The sequence below is a fragment of the Onthophagus taurus genome, chromosome 11 (assembly GCF_036711975.1).
Source record: "Onthophagus taurus isolate NC chromosome 11, IU_Otau_3.0, whole genome shotgun sequence".
Lineage (NCBI taxonomy): Eukaryota > Metazoa > Arthropoda > Insecta > Coleoptera > Scarabaeidae > Onthophagus > Onthophagus taurus.
Genome location: NC_091976.1, coordinates 8,203,042 through 8,227,942, shown reverse-complemented (window position 1 = coordinate 8,227,942; position 24,901 = coordinate 8,203,042). Strand labels below are relative to the sequence as shown.

Here is a 24,901-nt window from a genome sequence, read left to right as displayed (position 1 = left end):
TATAGCTATACACTTATCTAATTTATCGAACATAATCATTTAAATATCTCGGTGTTCTTTTTTGTCTTTGTGGTCTTATACTTCTCTCAATTTTCAACTTTTTAGAAACATCTAGATTTTCTAGCTCGTTTCTAAGTATTTCTCCCGACCCTTCAATATCTTCTTGTCTATCTTCTCTCACCTCTAACTCTTCTTCTCTTTTCTCAACTTCTTCCTTAGTCATATCCTGTAATCTCTCATTAAACATTCTTTCAAAGTAAAAAATTTAAAACCCAACACTTGGTATGTTAAATCTTCAAAAGTTGGTAATGTATAATAATCTTTAACTATTATCTCATTCAAATATTTTGGATCTAAACACAATCTAATTTTATCACCTTGTTTTTTAACTATTACTATCGGATGTACAAATTCGGTCTCATTACACTCTTTAACCCTTTCGTTACGGAGTATTTTCAAGATCATTTAGCAAGCCCATATATACAAAAACGTATGCGTACGCTCTTAGTAACGAAAGGGTTAATTATAATACCATCATTTTCCACTCTTTTTAATTCATTTTTCAACGGTGTAACTAATTGATATTTATTTTTTATTTTAAAGTCATATGGTATCATGTTTATTTTTCTTACCCCCTTAAACAAATTATCATTTTGAGCAATCAGCTCAGTAATACTTTTCCTAGTTATTATAGAATTATTATTATTTCCCAGTTTAATTTCGGCACAATTACTCGATCATTTATAGTTTTTAACCCTATAATAGTACTTTGATTATTATGTTTAGTTTCTATTACTACACATAATTATTACTACACTATTACTACAGCGTTCACACTGCTAAAATTCAAAAGTTACAAAACTCTTGTCTGCGATTTATATATGGTATCCGTAGAAGGGAGCGCATATCACATACGCTGGCATGGGCTGGTTGGTTGAGCATGACACGGCGAAGGACTCTTCACTGCTTATGTGAAGAGTCCTCTACCACTACCACAAAATTATCTTACACAAAAATCCGCCTTACCTCTATGATAAAATTAGATTTCGCACAGATATCCATAATATTAATATTAGGCATAAGCATACGCTAACGATACCTCACCACCGCTTAGAAATTTTCAAACGCAGCTTTACGTATTGTATGCCTAACTTATACAATTGGCTGCCTGATTCCTTCAAGAGTCTTTCTCTGATTTCCTTTAAGGCAAGGGTTAGGGCTTATTTAAGTGAGCGGCAAGTTGACTGAGCACTCTTCTTCTTTGTTTATTTTGAAATGGTTTCATAGCCGGGGGGAGGATTGGGGGCTGACAGAGATTGAGATTTATATATGTATGCTTGTTATATGTAAGTATGCTTCTTATTGGGTATTTTAAGTTTGTTAATTTTTTTTTTGCGCTTATAATCGGCTTGACTTCATTTAAATTTTATTTTTCAATTTTTGTCTTATTATTTTGCTGAGGGTCATTGAAAAACAGTGCGACAAAGGGGCCTTGGTCACTTGGTCGACCTGACATGACCCTCTTTAAGGCCGCCGTTCAATGGCGATTTTTATATGAACCGACACTGGTTCACTCGGTGCAGCTTCCCGGCTTTCTCTCAAATCTTTATTCAAAGTTAAATACATAGGATTGTTGTTAACATATTTCTGTACAAAATGACGTATTTTTTGTTGTAAAACAATTAGGATGTTAATCACAAAAAATTGCTAAACTTTGCCATAAAAACGACTTCGTATAAATATGATTTATGTGAAAATTATACACTTAAACGGGAGAACAAAGGTGTCATTTTTTGCACATGTATCATAGGAATAGATTCCACGCTAGTACAAGCGCAGAAAATTTGTCATTATCACGGGAAGCTGCACCAAGTGAAAATGTGCGATTTCCTCAATATACTTAAGCTTCACTAGATTGCGTAAAGGAATCTACCTAAAATCGGTAAATTAAGACATTTTAAAACTTTGTTAATCGTCTCATAGAGGGAACATATTAAAATTATTACATAGTACTGCAAATATATGTTTACTGTGGTTTTTACAACATCCTATAAGGAATTTTAATACCGTTTTTATCAGTGTATCAATCAAATATATAACAGTTAACAATTTTGGGCAATTAATCCTTTCGAATAAAATATTACATATAGATGCCCTTTGCAAATAAATGTGCTGTAGTCTTATGGTCACACAGTTTCTGAGGGATAACGAACAATAGATTTTTTGCTGTTCTTAATCTGTTTATTTGTCTTCTGCCCAAGTAATCCGTTTGAATTGAATATGTTTATATTACCCGTTTTTTTATAAAACGTTTAAAAAGACGTGAACAGTAAGTGGTGTTTTCATCAGTAATTATCTAATAGAACAAGGATTTTGGTAATTTTGTGGATTATGCAGATGAACACAAATCAAAAATTGTATGTAAAACGCGGTATTGTACTGCAATTAAAAATAGTTATTTATAACAAATATTGATAACAAATTTACCCATAAATTGTACATAGTTAACATTTAGACAATTGTACAAAATAATAGACAAAATTAATTTATTAATAGATAATTGTGAGTAGCGATGGTCAAAAACAGAAATACCGAAAAGGTCTTCCAATGTGATTCTTTCAATGTGATGTTATACGAACAACAATTTTAATAGAGCAAGATCAAGAAACGGCTGAATCTTTACTTTTATTATTATATCAAGGGTATTTTGTATCTAATGGCTAAACTCCTAGTGCGGTATCCTATTTTTTAGGATACTTTTAATTATAAGTACGAAGGCTTTCACGGTGTTAATTAAACTAAAACTAGATCTAGCACTAGACCTAAAACTAGAAACTTTCGGGTTAAGCTGTGCGTTTTTTGAAAAAAATTTTAACGTTTCGGATGCCATGTTGCAACCTTCTTCAGAAACAAGTTCGAAAGTTTCTAGTTCTAGGTCTAGTGTTCTAGACATTGAAGTTACTTACTAGCAGTGTTGTTAAATACCCGGGTATTTATTTTCAAGGGAAGATTCCCTGAATATATATAGGGGGTATTTACCCAAGATGGGTATTTAGAGGTATTTATAAAATTTTATTCAAATTGAGCTGATGGCAGTTTTGCAACCACTTCAAGAATGCAGAGTCGATTATCGATACACCAAACATATTTATAGCATTTACAAGAATGGTACAATGACGGTAGAATTGCATAAAAGTACCATAGGTCGTGGGGTAAGATAAGGTGATACAATGTTGAACCCAAATTGTTCATCACAATCCTGGAGAGAGCATTTAAACAACTGAATTGGACCCAAAAAGCATAAACATTGATGGCAAATACCTAAGTAATTTGCGCTACGCAGATGATATAGTCCTTATTTCGGATAGCCTTAGAGAGATGAAACTGACTCTGAACGAAACAATAAACGTTAAATAATATATTAAGTTTTAATCATAATAACTTGATAATCTAAATTACGACAGATTTGTTTGATGATACGTCTTCGATCGTTGACAATTCCTCGTCTTCAATGTCTATTTCATCATCTTGCTCTCGTTTTTTTCCGAATCTGTTATATTTTTACTTGTATCATTTTTATACGTAGGTACTGTTTGGGTATTTATCTTGGGCTGGGGTAAATACCCGGATAAATACCCATTTTATAAATACATACCTACCCGCCGGGTATTTACCCAACGCCCATCACTGTCTACTAGTAGTTCAATAGCGGACCTAATTTAGTAGTTATACATTTATTTAGTATTAAGCTTCACCTACTTATACAGGGTGTATCTGAAGGACTGCAACAAACTTCAAGGGGTGATTCTTTAGTGAATTTTAAGGGTACTTTGATATATGAACCATGAGCGACTTCGGCTCCCCTAAGGAGCTACACCCCTTCCAAAATGGTGGAAAATTTTGGTTTAATTTTTTTTTCTCAAAAACCATAAACGCTAGGAAAATGAAATTTGGGGAATATGTTTAACTCATAATAGGGCACGTTTTGACCCTATTTGTACTTTCAACCTACCCTTCTAAACTACTAAACGTAACCACCCCCTTTACATTTTTGCTAATATTTTTTTTATGCAGATGATAAATACATTAGAAACATTTTACATAGATAGATGAAAGTATTCTAAAACTTTTTTGTCTCTCTGAAAGTTTTCCAAAGACGACTAATTTTAGGGAAAAAAAATAGTAAAGTAAACGCTGCCCGTTAAACAACGGGGTTGTCGATCAAACGTTGGAATAAATTTGAATGAAAAAGTCGTAGTAGGCTTTGCAATCTTTGTCAGAAATATTTTGACGTTTAAATGTCAGTTTTTCTTACTATTATTATTGTTTTTCAAATTAATTTTTGAATAAAGTTCTATCGCATTTACGCTCGTTCACTCGACGTTTCAAAATTTTAAATAAAACAATAATAAAGTAAGAAAACCAGTGACATTTAAACGTCAAAAATATTTATGACAAAGCTTGCAAAGCCTACTAAGATTTTTTCATTAAAAATTCATTCCAACTTTCGATTAACAACCCTACAGCTTAACAGTTAGTGTTTACTTAATTAATAATACGACGTATAAAAACACGTCTATACAATAGTCGATGTGTTTCTGTCTCACTTTTCAGTAGAAGCGAAACATCTGTATTTTAAAGATGCTAAACCAAACACTTTGCGACCTCTACAAATTAGAGAAGGAACTATACAAATTTTTTTATCAGTTTTTAGAACCCAAGTAAATTGAACGGCCACCTTAATCGGAACTGCCTTTTTATAATTTTTTCTATTTGTACATATATTATATCTTATCCGATTAATAAACATTATTATTATTATTATTATTATTACTATAAAGACCACTAACTCTTTTTCCTTCAAATTTCTCTAAATTATTATTAAAGTTAGTTACATTTTTGAAAATATAGTAAGGCATTGCATTTATTTCTGCTCCTGTATCTAATTTACAAAAAAAAAATTGGTCTGATTTTGCTATTTTAACTTTAAGAATCGTATCTAATTAGAAACATTATTTTTCAAAATAATATTATCAACATAATATTCTTCTATTTCATTCTTATAATAATAATAATAATAATGCCTTTTATTAATTGAAATCATTACATTATCTATAACTTAATAATGAAAGTATAAGTGTACAGGGCGTAGTTAAGGACCTAAGTCCTTCTCTTCCACTCAACCCTGTTTTATACACAAACATAAACCAAAAAAAAAACACAAAATTAATAAACAAATGAAAAAAACAAATATTCTTAAAAATAAAACCAAAAGACAAAGAGTTATAAACTAAAAATAACTAAAGAAAACTAATCTATAATATGGAAAAACAAAACAAAAATATTCCCTTTTCTACATACAGTGCTAGCGTAAAGTAAACCCCCCCCCCCCCCCCCTGTTTAACTTCTGAACAGATTGAGATATCAATATGAACAAAAAAACGTCAGTTTCTATATTTTATCAGCACAAATATTTTCTTATGGAAAATTTTGGTATCACTTTTAGTTTTTCCGGAAAATGGAACAGCTTTGTTTTTTTAAATGGAACACCCAGTATATTATGGTATCTTTCGAAAGAATAAAACAATACGAATTCAACGATACCTCACAATCAAATATCGGTTTATTAGTTTTTTACATAAAAATTAAACAAACGTATCTTCGAATTTCGCCGGAAAAACCAACGTATCTTCGTTGACTACCTGTCGAGATACAATGGGCTAGATAAATGGTGGACGGTCAGTTAAAGGTCGGTCTACGCTCGGATTAAGCCGGGTTAAAATCAGCAATTCTTTTAGAATGTTTTTATGAAACAATCAATACAAGAAAAGGATAAAAAGAAAGTTCTTTTTAAAACTTCTAAGAAAAAATTGTCATAACAACAATTTTAAAGTTTGTAGGTACTTTGAAATTTTGTATTTAAGGCAGCATGCAAATATTTTCCTTCATTTCTATCTTTGAATTCTACCCGACCAAGTATAACCAAAGAAAGGCGAGATCAAAATGGCTAGAAGGAGTTTAGAGCACAATATCGAAGCAATTTTAATATTCGCTCGTGCTGACAGAAATCTACATGAAACAGGGCGACAATTTAAGGAACGATTTCCTGAACATCCAATTAGTCGAAAATATTTAAGAGAGCTTGTGAATAAGTTTTTGGAAACTGGAAGCGTCGAAGACCGCAAAAGAACTGGTCGTCAGATATTAACAGAAGTATTTAATGTGCCCATGATGTCGTCTGCTGCTATCGCATCAACGTGTGATGTGTTAAATATTTCCGCGTCGTTGTTGGAAGACGTGGAAATACTTAAAGAAGAATAAATATCATCCATTTTAAATAAAAATGCTTCATGAATTAACAGAAGATGACCCTGATATAGAAGAACAGAATTTTGTGAGCTAATGACAAATATGGTTGAACGAAATCGATTATACTTGAAACATATTTGTTTCAGTGATGAATGTACTTTCTTTTTGGGTGGAAAATTGCATCGGCGTGATGTTAATCAACATGAATATCGTGACGTTATCACTCAATTTCATTAGAAAGTAAATGTTTTTTTTTCAAGACTTTTGCAAATTGTACAACAGAATTCTGACGATTTTGAAATGGAACTAGTGTTTCATCAAGACGGAGCACCTCCACATTATGCGCCAATGGTACGAAATTATCTTGATAAAAATTTTAATGGACAACAAGATCACCAGATCTGACACCTTTAGATTTCTTTTTATGGGGTTATTTAAAATCCAAGGTATATGAAATTCCGTTGGGTAGTATTGAGGATTTAAAACAAAAAATTGACGCCTGCCAAAATATTGATCACATGTTAAGCCGTGTGAGAGAGGAAACACTACAAAGATGGTACCACTGCCTAGAAGTTCAAGGTAATCATATCGAACAATTTACTTAATATTTGATTCTTAATAAATAAAAAATTCTTTTATTATTCAATAACAACACTAAGCAAATTTTTCAACCGTTACCTATACTAGCAAAATCTTTAATAAGAAAATTTCATTTCTTATATTGACTTTTTTTCTTTATAAATATTTTTTGATAAAATATGATTAATTTATAAATTTAATATACTTCCAAACAACTCTTATTTCATTTCTAAAAAAAATAAGTAATTGAACTTGCAATTTTAAATCCGTCTTAGCTCGAGCGTATGCCGACCGTTAACCTACCGTCCACCATTAACCTGGCCGATTGAATTTCAACAGGTAGTCGACGAAGATACGTTGGTTTTTCCGGCAAAATTCCGCATTTTGTTTAATTTTTATGCGAAAAACTAATAAACCGATATTTCATTGTGAGGTACCGTTGGATTCGTATTGTTTACATCTTTCGGAAGATACCATAATATACTGGGTGTTCCATTTAAAAAAACAAAGTTGATCTATTTTCCGGAAAAACTAAAAGTGATGGCAAAATTTTCCATAAGAAAATATTTGTGCTGATAAAATATAGAAACTGACGTTTTTTTGTTCATAGTGATATCTCAATTTGTTCGGAAGTTAAACAGGGGGGGGTTACTTTACGCTAGCACTGTATATCTTGCCTACATCTTACGTTAAAATTTTAATTATAGTGCTCACTCATCATAACAAAGTCTGTTCACTGAATAAAACAGATCTCATGTTGCGTGCAAATACCGCTGGTGGTGCCGATTTCAAAGTTCCCGGTAGGGGATTGTAAAGCTTCGGGAGGGTGAAAGTAAATGATCTTTGAAATAGTGTTTCAAAAACTTTCTTCTATTAGCCATGTTTAACCAGCCAGCAACCTGTAACATATGAGAAACGAGAAACATGTTCTCTTCGTCTAAGTTTATAAATCATTCGTAAACAGTAATTTTGTACACGCTGTATTCGACATGCCGTATCAGTATCAAGACAAGGACCATATACAGTACTACCTAATCAAAATTACTAAGTATTAAACTGTCGCATAATCTTATCTTATGTGATGTCGTCAACAAATATCTACTAGCATATACACTATTGGAAATAATTCACGAGCACACCCTGTATAATCTGAACGCGTGTGTCTAGCGCAATAAAATTTGGTATGGACGTAGTACTAAAGTAGTGTAACTTACTCTCACATGGAGAGCGGCACAACTCTGCTGGGAGGAGAAACATCAATAGCGAGAGTATCCCACGTGAGCTTCGCGTACCATCGCTACACGACGTGGCATGGAGTCTATAAGTCGCTGTGTTGTAGCGAGAGGGATGGCCAACCATGCCACCTCAACTCGCCTCCATAGCTCCTCAACTTTAGCCGAGGAAGCCGGATAACGTAGAAGCCTCCGATCAGTCATGTCCCAAACATGTTCGATCGGATTCAGATGCGGAAACCGAGCTAGCCATGGAAGCATTCGTATGCGGTGCTCTTCCACAAAGGTCTGTACAACACGCCCGATGTGCTGTCGTGCATGTATAGCAGACCAGGGAGCCGCCGAACGTAGGGTATCGTTGACCTGTTATGGTCTGCTATACACGCAGCAGACGTGTACGTCCACCATATGTAATCGCACCCCATACCATAATGCTCGGTTGTCGGTGGATAGGACGTTCTTGCACACACTGCTCGAATAGACGATCACCACGGCTCCGACGAACTAAAATTCGCGCATCACCGGTGCTCAATTCGAATCTTGATTCGTCGGAAAACAAAATGTCCCTCTACTCGGCAACCTACTAATGCTTAGCGTCGACCCACTCGTGACGTATGCTGCGGTGCTCGGGTGTTACTGGAATCCGCTGTATCACACGACGCGCGCGCAATCCAACATCTACCAAACGCCGCCGTACAGTTCGCGTAGTGAGTACACCTTCCCCTGCCGGTGGCCAAACAGCTCCAAGTTGCCTCGAGGAGGACACACACGACGCTAAAGTGCTGAGCACAAGAGCGCGATCCTCGTGTGCTGGGGACACGCAGAGCCGTCCCGGCCGCGGCTGAAGGTACCTATGTCCTAGCTCAGACCATTCTCGCCATGCCCGTTGCACTGCCGATAACGACCGCTCGAAACGACGCGCAACTTCACAGAACGATACACCCTCAATGTGCATACCCACAAACATTCCTCGCTCAAACTCGCTTAAGTAACGCGATCGCCCATCCATTGCGCACAGAGTACGATAACAATGTGGTCCCTCACACCACACTAAAAACGACCAGTATTTTCCATCCACTTCGGTCTCCATAGCGACGGAATGTTCCACTTGGAAGGGCGGCTCAGTCAACAATGCCGCGACGGAACAACTCGAAACTCCCTGAATAAACTCGTCTACAGTAAACCTTTATGCTCCGCAAATATTATGAATTTATCTTCACGCGTTCAGATTATATAGGGTGTGCTCGTGAATTATTTCCAACAGTGTATCATTTTCAGAGCAGCAAACGATTTCCCAACTTTACTAGTAATATGTTCACGGAATCTTAAATCGCTATCAAGCATTAAACCCAAGTTGCGAGACGTGTCACTGACCTTTATTGTTTTCTTGTTAATATTTACGAAGAAAAACCTAGCATACTTCATACGTGTTTTTTGTCTCCCAAAGAGCATCACCACAGACTTGTCGGAGTTTATAGTCAGGCAATGTTCTGTGGATATGTCAATCAAAGTGCGTATATCACTCTCAAGCGTTAACCTAGCCGAGGTTATATTTTCAGGAGGAAACGATAAATAAATTTGCGAGTCATCTGCGTAGAAGTGCACCTCGGAGTTTGATAATGTTCTAAGAAAATCACAGGTATATATACAATATAAAAGAGGCCCCAGTATTGAACCTTGTGGAACTCCGGCTTGAAGTTGTTTTGGTGTGGACAATACATTGTTCAATTTGACACCTATCATTCAAGTAGCTCGATATCAACGCTTGAGAGTGAGAACTGAAACCTATATAGTGTAATAACGATACTAAAATTTTATGATTTACTCTGTCAAATGCCTTGGAATAATCCAAAGTTACTAATGCAGTCAGATAGTTTTTATCACATGCTCTTAAACAATCATCCACAATATCGCTATAAATAGTAGCTTTCGGAAGCCAGATTGTGTATGTGGCAGGATACCATACTTGTTCAAGAATAAACTTATTTGTAAATGCATTATTTTTTCAATTACCTTTGATATTGCCGGCAAAATACTAATTGGTCTCAATTCATTATATGTCTTGGGCAATGTCTTCTTTGGCAATTTTGTCACTAATGCCGTTTTCCAACACGATGGAAATACTGAGTTCTTCAAGCAAAAATTGACTATATGTGTAACGAATGGTAAAATGAATGGGCAACACAGTCGCAACATATGTATAGATATACAATCCGAGCCCACTGCCATCGACTTAATCTCGAGTAAATATTTCACCACAACGTACTCCTCAACTGGCGCAAATTCAAACTCCACATCGTCATTACATTTTTTATTGTGTAGATAATAACTTAGTAGATCTTGACTTACCACAGGAGTCCCCACCGACGTTTGAATGAAGTGATCATTTATTGCTTCAACATCATTCAAACAGTTCGGCAGTGCCAAAGTGTTAGAATTCAAAGCATCTAATTTTTTTAATGCATTCCAAAGTCCATGCGGGCCACCACTAGCTAAAGTGCGGTCAACATAACCTCGCTTTGCTGCTCTGATTTCACGGGCTGTATCTGTCCTCAAACATTTATATCTATCGAGATCATTTGCAGATTTAGTGGACTTGTACTTATAAAGAGCTCGATCCCGGATCTTCATCATCTCCTTGAGATCTGGAAACAACCAGGGTGCAGGCTCTTTAGAGCAACTGATAGTAATGTTAGGTGCGTACCTGTCAAACAGGGATATAATTAATTTATTAAAGTAATTAACCTTCACATTAACATCAGACAAGTCATATATTAACCCAAAAGGCAAATTTTCAAGGTCCGAGTCAAACGCTTGCATATTAATTTTTTTTAGATTGCGGTAAGTTTTTATTTCCGGCATGATTTTTGAACTTATAATTTGTAATGAGCATTCGACCAGCTCATGGTCTGTTATTCCATGCATCGACCGTACACCAATAAAAGAAAATAAACTTCCCGAGCATATAGCAATATCAATAAGTGTTTGTGATGTTGAAGTAATTCGCGTAGGTTCGGTAACTATCTGTCGAAGACCATATGATTCTAATAAAACAGAAAACTTTCTTCCATAAGAACTATCAGGCTTTATCAAGTCCAAGTTCATGTCCCCCCCACTAAAAATATCCCTGCATTCTAGAATAATAAATGCCAAAGTATCTTCAAACGAAGTAAAAAATTGCGTTAAATTTGTGTTTGGGGGCCTATGTATCACTCCAAACCCATAGGCAGTATTATTAATATATACACAAACCCAAAGCTGTTCACACATTTCGAAAGTATCCAATACCATCTTTTTAAATCTGATGTTTGATCTAAGGTAAATTCCAACACCACCCCCTCTCCCGATTTTGAAATAAAAAGTGATAACCAAGAATACTGCAGCGTTCCGCCGCAAAACCATCCACCAACCTATAATCAGCATCTCTTACTATTTGACAGAATTCAGCAAAATTAGATAAAAGGGATCTTACATTAACGCTAGCAATAATCATATTAAGCAAAACAGTAATTCACAACGTAAGCAAGACAAAGCAAGTAAATTAAACTAAAAAATCTAACTACAAACAAAGGAAGAAAAAGTTTTTTTTCCCTTTTTTTTATTTCTCTTTTCCTTTGAATAATGAAAGACTGAAGTAATTATTTAAATTAACACCAGTAACGGGCCACCGTGGTACAATATAGTAAGCGAAAAAAAGAAAAAACAAAAGAAAATCTAAATATATATAGATGTTACTTAATTTAAAGTAATATAAGGTTACAGTAATATAAGGGTACTTACAAAGCTACTAGATACAAAAAAATAAATAATGTCTTCTTCATGGTTTATTAATAGCTCTGTTATCAGTTTTTCGCTGCTCCTGCGATCTTGTCTTTACACCAGCCTGAATATTTGTTAATCCTGTTGTATAGTCTTCGAGATCTTGCTGGTTTGTAATCACCTTTTTTTATCCTTAGATACCGCAACATAAATGCGCCCATCATAAGTCCAGGTGTTTCTAGGCCCCGCAAGTTCCATTGTAGATTTAAACAGCTCCATACGCTTCTTAGGAAGTGATTCGGTAATCAAATAACGTGTCCCTTTAGGGGGGCGAATGGCCCCGTGGTAAGCTCTCGGGCTACCACACCGGCGTCCTGGGTTCGATTCCCAGTGAATACATGCCGAGTCGCCTCCCCGTCCTTCGGAGGGGACGTTAAGCCGTCGGTCCCGGCAACCAGTCTAACATCTCTGGTTGTCGTCAGATACATGTGTAGTTGGAGGTTGTGAACGTAAAAACGGGTTGAAAGCGCGTTTCTGCGCTCTTTGAGCGGTACTCGGCCATGCACCCAAGTTTCTGGGCGTTGGAGTACCAGCCCGGCTTTTGGGGGTCGTCTTCAAATTGCTGGGCGTTGGAGTACCAGTCCGGCTGAAGGCGAGGCGAGAAGCGGTATGTTAGGGTTTGACTATCGCGACATCTGTATGTAAAAGTAAGAATAAGTGGTGTGAAGTTGGTTACGTATAATAACCGGAAGTTGTAGAAGATCTAAGATGTCTGACAATGACGACGGAGAGTTTTCTATAAATATATTGTGGAGTTAAATTAAAACCTACTGCGTTTTACTACTAGCAAAGTTCAATAGGTTATGGGCCCAGGTCTCCCAGGTAGCGAAGAAAAAAGTGGTGTTTGTAAAAAAGAAGAACGTAAAAAGTAATAAAAAAGAAAAGAAATTGACACAAGATGTCGACGACAGGAACTGGAAGCCATTTTCCGTTATTAGCGGACGGTAATTTTTCGAATTGGTTGTTTCGTGTAAATTGTTTATTGGATGAAAAAGGATGTCGAGACGTAACATTAAATACAAAAACGGAGTCAGAACTAAATGCGATGGACAGCAAAGCTCGAGAACAACATAACCTAGAAAATGCAAAGGCTAAGTCTATAATTGTGCAATGCATTTCTGATCGACACATTGAGTACGTAAAAGATTCTAAAACTGCATATGAAATGATTAAATCTTTAAAGAATATCTTCGAAAGAAAAAGTACATTATCAAAACTGTACATACGGAGACAGCTGTTGTCCTTAAAGTATGATGGTGATAGTTTACAGGATCATTTTATTAAATTTGACAGTTTAATAAGAGACTTGGAGTCGACTGGTATAAAACTTGAAGAAGATGATAAGGTATGTCATTTACTTTTAACCGTATCAGAAAAGTATGAAACCGTTATAACAGTATTAGAAATGACAACAGTAGTTTTAACAGTAGAGTTCGTTAAAAGTAAATTACTGGATGCAGAATTAAAATTTAAAAATCAAAAGGATGAAAAGAAAAATGAAGAGGCTTCATTCGTTTCAAAAGAGAAACCAAGATGTTATAACTGTGGCAGTCAAGATCATTTCATCGCAAAATGTCCCAAACCAAGAAAGAATTATCGAGGAAGATTTCGTGGAAGAGGAAGAGGAGGATTTGGTCGAGGAAGAGGCTTAGCAAATTCAAGCAGTATTGCACAAAGCGAAATAGAAGGTGAAGTTATGTTTGTAGCAATGGTGGGTTTCAACGGTCAAAAATGAAGCAGAACAAGAAGATTTTATTTTGGATTCAGGAGCTACTCAACACTTAGTGAGCGAAAATTTAAAAAGGTATATGTTTAACATTGTTGAAATTCCACCGATAAATATAAAAATAGCCAATGGAAGTGAAATGATGACAAAAGAAAAAGGTTATGGAAAATGGGAATATAATAATTAATATGGAAGCATTGATTGTTAAGGAATTGTTTCATAACCTCTTATCAGTAAGAAAAATAAATAAAGCTGGAATAAAAGTAGTATTTGAAGGAGAAGAAGCAAAATTGAATGTTGGTAAAAAGGTAATTAAATTTAAATTGAAAAGTCCATTTTTTATTGGTGAATTTTTAATTGGAAATGACAGCTGGAAAAAAGATAAAGCTTTAGTTTCTGGGATGGATGCTGATTTGTGGCATCGACGGTTTGGTCATATAAATAGAAGAGGACTCATTTATTACATTTATTGGAATTACCATACAGCGAAAACGTATGTGGGACCTGCAAGGAAGGGAAAGCTACGCGGTTACCATTTAAAGAGACAGGAAAGTCACGTTCAAGAAGAATAGGAGAATTGATTTATACGGATGTGTGGGGACCAACAAATATCCCATCGCACAATGATAAAAGGTATTATATAACATTAATAGACGATTATTCACACTTTTGCAAAGTTTACCTAATGAAAAATAAGTCGGAGGTCGAAAATATAATAATAAGATTCATAAAAGAGATGGAAAGTCAAAACATAAAAATATCGAAACTACGAAGTGATAACGGAAAGGAATATGTAACAAAGAAATTAAAAACGTTCTGTGAGGAGCATGGAATCAAACAGGAATTTACCTGTACATATACTCCACAACAAAATTCTGTAGCTGAGAGAATGAATCGAACTATTCTAGACAAAGCAAGATGTATGTTTGTTGATACGAATTTACCAAAATATTTGTGGGGTGAAGCTGTACGATGTGCTGTTTACCAAATAAACAGGTCACCTACAAAAGCGTTGTCAGGGAATACGCCAGCAATGATCTATCTTGAAAAATTGGATATCGACAAACTAAAGGTGTTTGGAGCAAAAGCGTGGATGCTTAGATTACCAAGACAAGATAAGTTGGAAGCAAGAGGAATTGAAATGAGAATGATAGGGTACTCTGGAGCAGGGTATCGGCTTTGGAACCCAAAAACAGGAGAAGTTACTATTTCAAGAGATGTTACCTTTGATGAAAACGATTATAAATATACAGAAAAAGAAGATAAACAACCAGATGTCAGAAATATAATCAACCATGATGAAGGGATGCATGAGAAAAGTGAAGTACAGGAAATAGAAAGAGATGAAATTCAGAATGAAACTGACAATCAAAGGGAAATGCAAGAAACAAGAGTAAAGAGAAGAATAAAGATACCAGAAAAATATGAAGATTATGAATTATACACAGCATACTGTATGATAACTTTATCGGAAGACCCGATATCATATACAGAAGCAACGCAACACAAAGACTGGAAAGAAGCTATAAAAAACGAGTTAAATTCTTTGAAGAAGTTTAACACATATGAAGTAGTAAAGAAACCGAACAACAAAACAGCAATAGAAACAAAATGGGTATTTAAAACAAAAAATGATGGAATTAAGAAAGCGAGACTTGTTGCTAAAGTTTTTCAAGAAAACTATAAAGATAATGTATATGCACCAGTGGCAAAAATGTCTACAGTAAGAATGTTGTTATCACATGCTTTGCATTATGGATACAAAATACATCAGTTGGACATTCCAAGTGCATTTTTGAATGGTCATTTAAATTCCGAAGTTTATTTAAAAATTCCCGAAGGATTCAAAATCGACGACGAAGATAATTATGCATGGAAATTAAACAAAGCTATTTATGGTCTACGAGAGTCACCAAAATGTTGGAATGACGCATTTAATAAATTTACTGAGAAAAATAATTTAAAACGATCTGGATATGACGTTTGCTTATACTATGATATTAAAGTTTGGTTAATAGTATTTGTAGATGACATTATTATAAGTGGAGAAGATAAATATGTTGACGAAATAGTTAAAAATTTGAAAAAGGAATTTAATGCAAAATACTTAGGGGAAGTAAAAACATTTTTGGGATCGGACATCGCAGTAAGAGAGGGTACAATTAGAATATCACAAGAGAAATTGATTGACAAAATTGTAAAGAAATTCAATTTGGAAGACTGTAAAACTTCGAAAACGCCTATGGAAGTAGGATATCAGACAAACAAAAATGATGAATTAATAAATGTTCCATACAGGGAGTTGGTTGGATGTCTAAATTACTTAGCAGGAATATCAAGACCTGACATATCATATGCTACATCCTATCTAGGAAGATTTTTGGATAAACCTACTACAAGCACATGGAAAGCGGCAAAAAGAGTTCTAAAATATGTCAAAACTACTAAAAATTTATGTTTAAACTTTAGGAAACATGAAAGGAACGACAACATTGAGGCATACTCCGATTCAGATTGGGGAAGTGACCAGACTGACAGAAAAAGTGTTAGCGGGATGGCAATTTATTATCATGGAAATTTAGTTTCTTGGGCATCGAAGAAGCAGCAAACTGTTGCTCTGTCAACGGCGGAGTCTGAATACGTTGCGGCCACAATGTGTTGTACTGAGATAATATATTTGAGTGGACTAGCTAAGGACCTTGGAAACAATAACTGTAAACCAGTGTTATATGTGGACAATCAAAGTGCAGTGGCTATGATCAAAAATTATGAAAACACTAGAAGATCAAAACACATAGACATTAAATTACATTTTATTAGGGACGTTATCGCTAATAATCAAGTAAATGTTAAATATATATCGACAGATAAAAACATTGCAGATGTTTTAACAAAATCACTTTGTTTTGAAAGGTTTAATAATTTTTGTTTAAAGTTAAATTTAGAATAAGCAAATCAAAATTTGTTTGTAATTTAGATTTGAGAGAGGGTGTTAGGGTTTGACTATCGCGACATCTGTATGTAAAAGTAAGAATAAGTGGTGTGAAGTTGGTTACGTATAATAACCGGAAGTTGTAGAAGATCTAAGATGTCTGACAATGACGACGGAGAGTTTTCTATAAATATATTGTGGAGTTAAATTAAAACCTACTGCGTTTTACTACTAGCAAAGTTCAATACGGTAATCAGCCTGATCGGATGCCATCTTCGAACATCTTTCACTCCTCCAAATAGACCTACATGGCCGAAGTAAACCGTGAGGATGTACAAAGGGACCGTTGGGGCCTAAGTGCTTTGGTTATACCACCTGTGGTTTAACCAACCTCACATGAAACTACATACATACAACGTGTCCCTTTGAGTAGCTTCTTATTGGACCACACGATGTTCCGAGTAGCATAAGATATGAACTTGACTATTATTGGCCGCGGTTTGGAATGAGACATACCTCCCTTATTGATAATCTTTTCTTTCCCCATTCTATGTGTTCTATCAACGAGTAAAAGGTTAAAGTTGAACTCAGGAATTTTTAATATGTCCGCAAAAAAACGAGTAAGAAGAGAGCCAACGTCATTCTTTTCATTATCCTCGATTCCGTGTACAATCAAACAATTACGTCTAGAATATTTCAAGACTGTCAACTTTATTGTCTAGCTGCACAATCATGGTTTTTATTTCTAATATATTGATGGACATCAATTGTATCTATTTTATTATTATCTACGATATTAATTTGTCTAGATTTACACATTTTGGCAAAATGGTTTTGTTTACCGCATTTCTTACATGTTTTGTTATATGCCGGACATGATCTATATGCATGTAAAAAAAACACATCTATTACAGTTTTTTCTTTGTCCTTGAACCAAATCCCCTTGTGTTTCCATTTCCTGGTTTATTTTCCATCCTTTTCATGTTGTCAACTTGTTTATGATCCTTACTGAGCCCTTATAACTTAATCTTGTACCATACCTCGATCCTGTATTATAATATATTGTATTGTAATATGTAGATCAGTCGCTTCTGCTGCTTTACATATATCGATTGTTCTTTTCAATGTTAAATTCACTTCCCTTAACAATCTGTCTTTTACTTTTCCATCTCTAATTCCACTTACGATTCGATCCTTTATGAGTCGTTCTTTATATTCTCCGAAATCACAATTAACAGCCAATTTTCTCAATTCGCTTATAAAAGAGTCAAAAGACTGCCCCGGTAATTGATTTCTATTATTAAATTTGTGAGCTTCTACGCTACTGTTACTTGTAGGTAAGAAACGAGTATCCAACCTTTCCATTATCTTCACAGGATCCTTATTTTCTTCTTCGGTGAGATCCATACCTTCCAGGAGTTGCATCTTCACCCAAACAACATAATAATACAGCATATATACATGTATATACATATTGTATTGGTACTGATTATGGAAGAAATATATACAGGGTCATCCACGACGACCGTCCATTAGAACTTTACAGGGTTCTGGCCAAAATTAAAATTTGAAAATTCAGATTTAAGTATTATCAATTGCGTTCTCTTCGACTAAAATATTTTCAGATATCTAATACTTCCGGTTATACCGGAAGTCGCCACCTACTTTATTTTTTTAAATGGAACACCCTGTATATTTTCATATATTTGGATTTGTCTGTTTTCAAGGTTTATGAATGATTTTACTTTTTAGAATTTGATTCGGCCGTACTCGAGTTATTCGAATTTTTCTAGAAAAATCTGCTCCAGCAGACATTTGTTCAAAAAATCAGAGAACACTTGATTTTTGGGATATCAATTTAGGATTCAGAACATGCTTAAGCAACATGATGGAGTATGTTTTGGTGCCGAGTATGGCTGTCTAGAACGTTTGGTCACTTTAATAATGACTGTCTTTTCTTTTATATTTTTTGAAAAACCTCGTTTCCTTTCCTTGAAAACAGTTTATCGGATAACAATTAGATAACAGAAGGGTAAACTAATAAAATAATATACTTCATAGTAAATACATAGTTTTCACCTAAAAATTTTTAAAAAAAATTTCATGATTTTTGAGAACGCGAGGAAATAAAATGTGGGCAAACTGTTCGGGGTAAAACAAGCGCTCGACGCCGTCATTATACCTGATTTTATTGCTCCGTTTGTTTATCTAGGTGCTTTACTTTTTTGCTTGTTTCCGTTTAGGGTATGAAACTAATCACGAAGAAAGATAAGTTTTACGTTGTAAGAAACCTCAACAAAAATATCATTTAGTCTTTCGGCTTTTGACGTCGTACTACTAGAATCTCCGCGCGCACGCAGAATATTACGATAACTGTACTATTAATTTTAATGATTATAGTGATTTATAAGACAGTGACTTTACAATAGTGTAGTATTATTTTAGTAAAAATGGTAAAAAAACATCCAAGTAAGGTTTGTAAACGCTCTAAAAGATCTACCACTTGGAAAAAGATTTGGCAGAAAAGGAAAGAATTATCAGAAGGGTAAGTACTTGGAAACCGTCTATTTTTTCCGGTTGAGAGAATCCTAATAATAATACCTAATAATTTTATTGTAGACCAATTGAAAAATCTGCACAGCCAATAGGGTCAACAGTTGTAGATTCAGTGCCAATTTGTGGCATCGAGAAAATAAATGATAATAATAATAAAATAGATCCATGGGATCCAAAGATAGTTTCGGAACAATCCCATCAAAAAAATGAAAATAATTTTGAAACTTTGGGGATATGTACAATTTGAATTTCATTTCATTGAACATTTTGACAAGAATGAGATAATACAGGTTAGAATAAGCTAAGGTCAAAAAGTTCGTGTACAATATCCAAATTATAATACCCGACATACAATTACAACAAGATAATTAGAGTTATTGGTTTTATGAAATTTTCAATTTTTGCCTGTAAGGCATAATCGATAGGGATTTGAAGTTTTAGGTCTTAAGTTCGAAATAAGAGATCGCGACTTATTAGCTACTTTTTTCTAATTGGTATAGTTTCAGGAATAGTCTATGTGGACAATAAATTTGGATCAAATTGTACATATCTTGAAAGATTCATAATTTTTTCAATTTTCAAGGAAGATCCGATTCCTTTATCATTATAAAACCATTATAAGAATGTTGTATAAGCTTTCAATATGTGTTTTGAGCATTATGTCTCATCAGTTGTACGTAGAGCAAGACAAAACAGAGGACGTAGTTATATTGAAGGGAAATAGAATAGTAGATATCAATTTTTTATTGACAGCTACATTAGAAATACAGTACAAACATGCAAAACAATGTATATTTGGGTTATTGAAACCACATCATGAACAACGTTTTGGGTTGCGATCTATTTTTACATTAAAGTGTTCAGCATGTGATAAATACTTCATTGTATGTACAATGAAGTATTTCAAAAAAACGAAAGCCCTTCGCGACAATTAACGTACAATTTTTTTGGGGAACGCTAACCGCGCAAATGAAGGATTTCTACACTGTATTAGACGTTCCTATAATGTCATATTCTTTTTCTCTGCTCTTCTCGCGAGTCCCTCATCCGTTGTCCCCACTCCCAAAATATTTCTGTACTTACCCGAATTTAATATATGTGACCTGGTCTACGAAAAGGGGGCTTACGTTCGAAAATTAGTTTTCGTGTAAATCGCTGTTAAAGATAAACAACTCGGTTCGCCAGTTTATCATTAGTTGTTCTCTTTTTTCTACGTTGGCCGGGGTTGAAAGATGTCAAAATTTTGTTTCAGCTCAGAATATTATCGTAGTTAATCGCGTAAGTTAACTTTTAACTGAAGAAGTGACTTGGCCGTTTTTTTCGTAATGACATTTATGTCGTTTCTGTTGGTCTTTCGCATCACAAAAAAATAATGAAAAATGAGTGCTGATGAGGAGTTCAGTGCCGTGTACAGACAATATTTTCGTGAAAACGATGAAGACAACGCCAGGACAATGACATGTCCGACAACGACCTTAATTCGAATGGTGATGATGATTCACTACATTTCTCTCAGGCAGAAGATAATATGGAACAAAGTTGGGTTAGGTTGGAGTTGTCTGTTGTCGATGAAAAGGAAAAGGAGCTGGTAACCAAATTTCTCTCAAAAGATTGTTGTAATAATAAATGTCATACAATGATACCACAAAAAATGATCAAGAATACGAGAAACCATTGTTTAGAGTACATCATTAGTACATCTTAGTACATCATTTTCAAGAACACGGTGCAACAGTACGACTACATGGACTAGCAAATAAAGGATGTACAAATCCGAAATCATTTAAAGCGGCCGATATCCAAAAAGCTGTCAAATTCATTGAGTACACAGCCGATTTATTAGCTCTTCCACTGCCCGGAAGACTTCCACAATTTAAACATTATCGTGTCATGAAATTGCTATCGAACGAGACAAAGTCTTCAATTTATCGAAAGTAAATTGCTTCATTCAATAATGACGAATTGAAGATGCCTAATCACAGTTTTCGACGCATATGGAACAAGTACATACCCTAGTTACAGTAATGAAACCAGCGGATGATCTCTACGATTTCTGTCGTGGTAAGTAGGTCATTGTTTGCTTATTCTACGGTTGTATGAAACGATGAGATTGAATTGAGTCTTCTTTTTCAATAGAAAACACGCTATCAATTGCGCAAGTCAAAAACGTTCCTGACATTGAAGGAAAACAGAAACTCAATAAATTTCTCAATCATCTTCACAAAGCTCCAAATCTTCGAGCATATTATCAAAATTGGTGTGGACATACTGATGATACAGCAAAGGTTCTGTCATTCGAGTTTGCTCAAACGGTCCGTTACTCCGTCAGTCCACAACAACCCGCTACGGCTTACTTTAAAGCAACGAAGAAGTGCGCACTCTTTGGAATTACAGACAAAAAACAAAAAGTTCAGGTTTGGATTTCAAACTGTGTCATACGAACTCAAATTCCTCGGTTTTACAAGATCTTACTTATAATTCTTTTTTACAGTATAATTACTTAATAGACGAAAAAGATGACGTGGGCAAAGGACCGAACTGCGTTGTGAGCATCCAGCATTATCACCTGCAAACCTACTGTAAGGACATAGAAACACTTGTTGAAACACAATTGCGTTGGGCAGAACAAAAATAATGTTCTGCTGTCGTATTTGCAATGGCGACTGGCTCGAGGACTTAACAAAACGATTTTATTAAATTTCCTGCTTTTTGGTCATACGAAATTTGCGCCCGATCGTTTCTTCGGCATTTTTAAGGCTAAGTACGTTATCAGTAAGATCGACACGTATAAAGATTTACTGAAGTGCATGGTACAATCGTCGCCAGGTAGTTATAATAAAGTTGTATCCTCCGAGAAAGTTCCACCAAAGCTCCATTCTATAAATCACTGATTGGCATAACACAATTCATAATCAGTACGGACTGTGTAAAAACGAAGCAATTTGCAGACAGTGAGGACGTCCAGTCGTTTCAGTTCCTGTTAAAACCTATCGATGGTCGAATGCCGGAAATTATACAACCAACTGGCTTATCTTTAAAGCGGCAGTGGTATCTATAACAATCTTCGTAGCTTAGTTTCGGATGCAAGTAAAGTAGATATGGTAGCTCCATTACCCAAGAGAGAGTTGGCATCGAAGAAACGAAAGGTTAGTGATATTCTCAAACCAGAAGCGGAAGAAGATCCATCTTCCTCACAACCTACATGTAAAAAGGTTTCAAAAAAGACGACGACGAACAAAAATTCAAAAACTACTTAGTATTGTAAAATATATGTTTTTTTTCAATAAAATATGTTTTTTTGGCCTAGAATACATTTTTCGGGAGTATAATCATATTTTTTTATCTTATAATCCGATGTATTTTTCCAGCAAAAATTTCTGTTTTTTCGTATTTGTACGTTAAACAAATTGATAAATAAGTCACGACTTTTTGGTTTCACCATTGGAAAGAGCGTCTCAAACTGAGTCTGAATCAGCAGAAAAGTGGAAAATGATTTTTTGACACCTAAGCCCCTTATTCGTAGACCAGGTCACATATAAATCTTTTCTGACTTGTTACAATTCATTAATAATGTTGTTAGGTATCTTTTCTTTTGTTAAATTCGTTACTCTATTTTTTTAAAATAAGTTATTATATTCAACAATGTGTTCATTATTACATAAATTTGTGTTGTTAAAGTTTTTTTCAAAAATTGAGGTAAATTAGTTCTATTATTGTTAATTTTAAGTGTTTTATATAATTTATGTTGTATATTGTTAAACATTTTGATACTGAGAAGAAGTGTTTTTTTGTATATGAATGAATAAGTCAAACCTCAGTAAAACAAGACTTTCTGTATTAATAATTATATTCATTTTATTGTGCTAATAAAATAAAGCATGTTTAAATTTAATTACAGTTTTAATATAATTATTGATTAATAATCTTTAGTTAGAAACCAATTAGGATAAAATCTTAACCCTTCAATATTATCATCTCGACAACATTTTCCAAAATTTTCCGTAACAAACAACCTTTCTCTGGCTAATATTACAGAAACATTTAAAATCCTAGCTAATTCCTCAGCAGTTAAAGACCCATTTTCATCAATTAATTCTTTTGTAGAACTGGATACATTTGCATCATCGAGAGTGGTCAGCTTTAACACTATTACACCTGAATCAAATTTGTGCATTTTTAATGGTAATCCTAAATACTCCATTGTTTTACAAGCGTTCAATAAATCTTCGGGCGATAAAAGTTCAAGACCTCTAGCTCGGTTTACCCGACAAAAAACATCTGTTAAAGCCATCATACCACCAACTTCAGTAATAGGATCAAACATTACATCAGAAATTTGTTTGGCTAAACTCCGAAAGTAAGTATTGTCTGATTTAAAACTATCACGAGTTACAGGATCATCAATACCCAAACTTAATAAGTAAGATTTAAAACGAATCGTTTCATCTTCGGTGATATCGCCCTGCTTATCTTTGATTTTATTGGAAATATTGTTTGATAATCTTACCATATCTTTAGCCATTACCATTAATTTACTTAAATCTTGAAATGCAATGGAAATGCTTTCATCAGCTTTTTTATGTTTTTCTTGTAATTTACGTTCAATTCCAGCTATACCAGTTCTTAGCTCAATTGTTCGTTGTTGCAAAGGCTTGACAATTTCCTCCCATTTTCGTTGTTCTAAACATTGACTTAGATAACGAGGCATATCTTTAGTATATCCTTCTTTAAATGAGAATTTTATAAAGTTGTAAAGGCTCACCACTTGAGGACCTTCATTTCTATCTAAAACAATCTTATTATTAACGCTATAATTCTTATTAATTAGAAAACTAACCTGGTTTTGGATCATGTAAGTACAAAATTAATTTTTTTGATTTACCAAAACTAAATGCTCCAGGGCTCTCTTCTTGAAAATACATAACCAATTGTAGAGGCAGTGACAATACAACATCATTAAAACGTAGATCGTTTGGGTAAGTCCAAATTAATCGATGGGTCGTTAAGTGAATTTCTCCATTTTCAAAAGGGGTCTATAAAATATATTTTCTTCGATATAAATGTAAACAACCACACAGTTTGTAATAATGGTACCTTTTGATCACCATCATAGAGCCGGACGTTGGTTTCTTTTATGATAAACGTTTCGTTTTGTGCGTATGAAGAGTCTGTATATTCAAATCTATTCATATCTTAACTTTTTTTTTAATATTTTGTAAAATACAAGTTTATTTCAATACACCATAAAAACACATAACCTAAAAATTTATTTTTTGACGTGTCTGTGACATTTGAGGTTAGACTTTTAGTTTGAAGATTGTATTTATACTAAATTTAAATAATTCTTAGTAAAGTTTGCATTACTTTAATCTAATTTTGCAAGTTATGATATGAAATGAGATAAACAGAGTAGAAATTCAGTAGATTTTACAAAATTTAAAAAAGTTGGTTTCTTTCCTGTGAATGTGTGGAAAAGAGGTACTATCGGCCAAACCTTATTTACTACATGGCGTAAGGGACAGAAAACAAATCCCCCGCACGGTCGCTTTGCCGAGTACGGCCGAAGAATCGAAGACTGGAGGGGCGTACTCATTTTCTCTCGAACCTTTGCTCTAGCCTTGTCGTCTCTTCAACCCTGAAGTGCCGGGCGCCCGATGCCAGCTTAAAGTCGAGCGCGCCTTGGATTCGAACAAAAATACACAATTTCGTTTTTACAATTCAAATAACTGTACCAATGTTATGACGTAG

The 24,901-nt window shown here is 34.5% G+C and overlaps 2 protein-coding genes across 2 annotated transcripts in view; one reads left to right on the top strand and one right to left on the bottom strand.

Moving 5' to 3' along the window:
• LOC111421684 (nucleolin-like) overlaps positions 1 to 24,901 on the top strand; it is a 376,547-nt gene that overhangs the window by 23,017 nt on the left and 328,629 nt on the right. The window lies entirely within an intron of this gene.
• Positions 22,983 to 24,643, bottom strand: LOC111418152 (vacuolar protein sorting 36). The gene is made up of 3 exons (XM_023050614.2): positions 24,248 to 24,643; positions 23,991 to 24,186; positions 22,983 to 23,938 (listed from the first exon to the last, which is right to left on the bottom strand). The coding sequence occupies exons 1-3, from the start codon at positions 24,341 to 24,343 to the stop codon at positions 23,070 to 23,072; spliced, it is 1,161 nt and encodes a 386-aa protein (XP_022906382.2). The 5' UTR covers positions 24,344 to 24,643; the 3' UTR covers positions 22,983 to 23,069.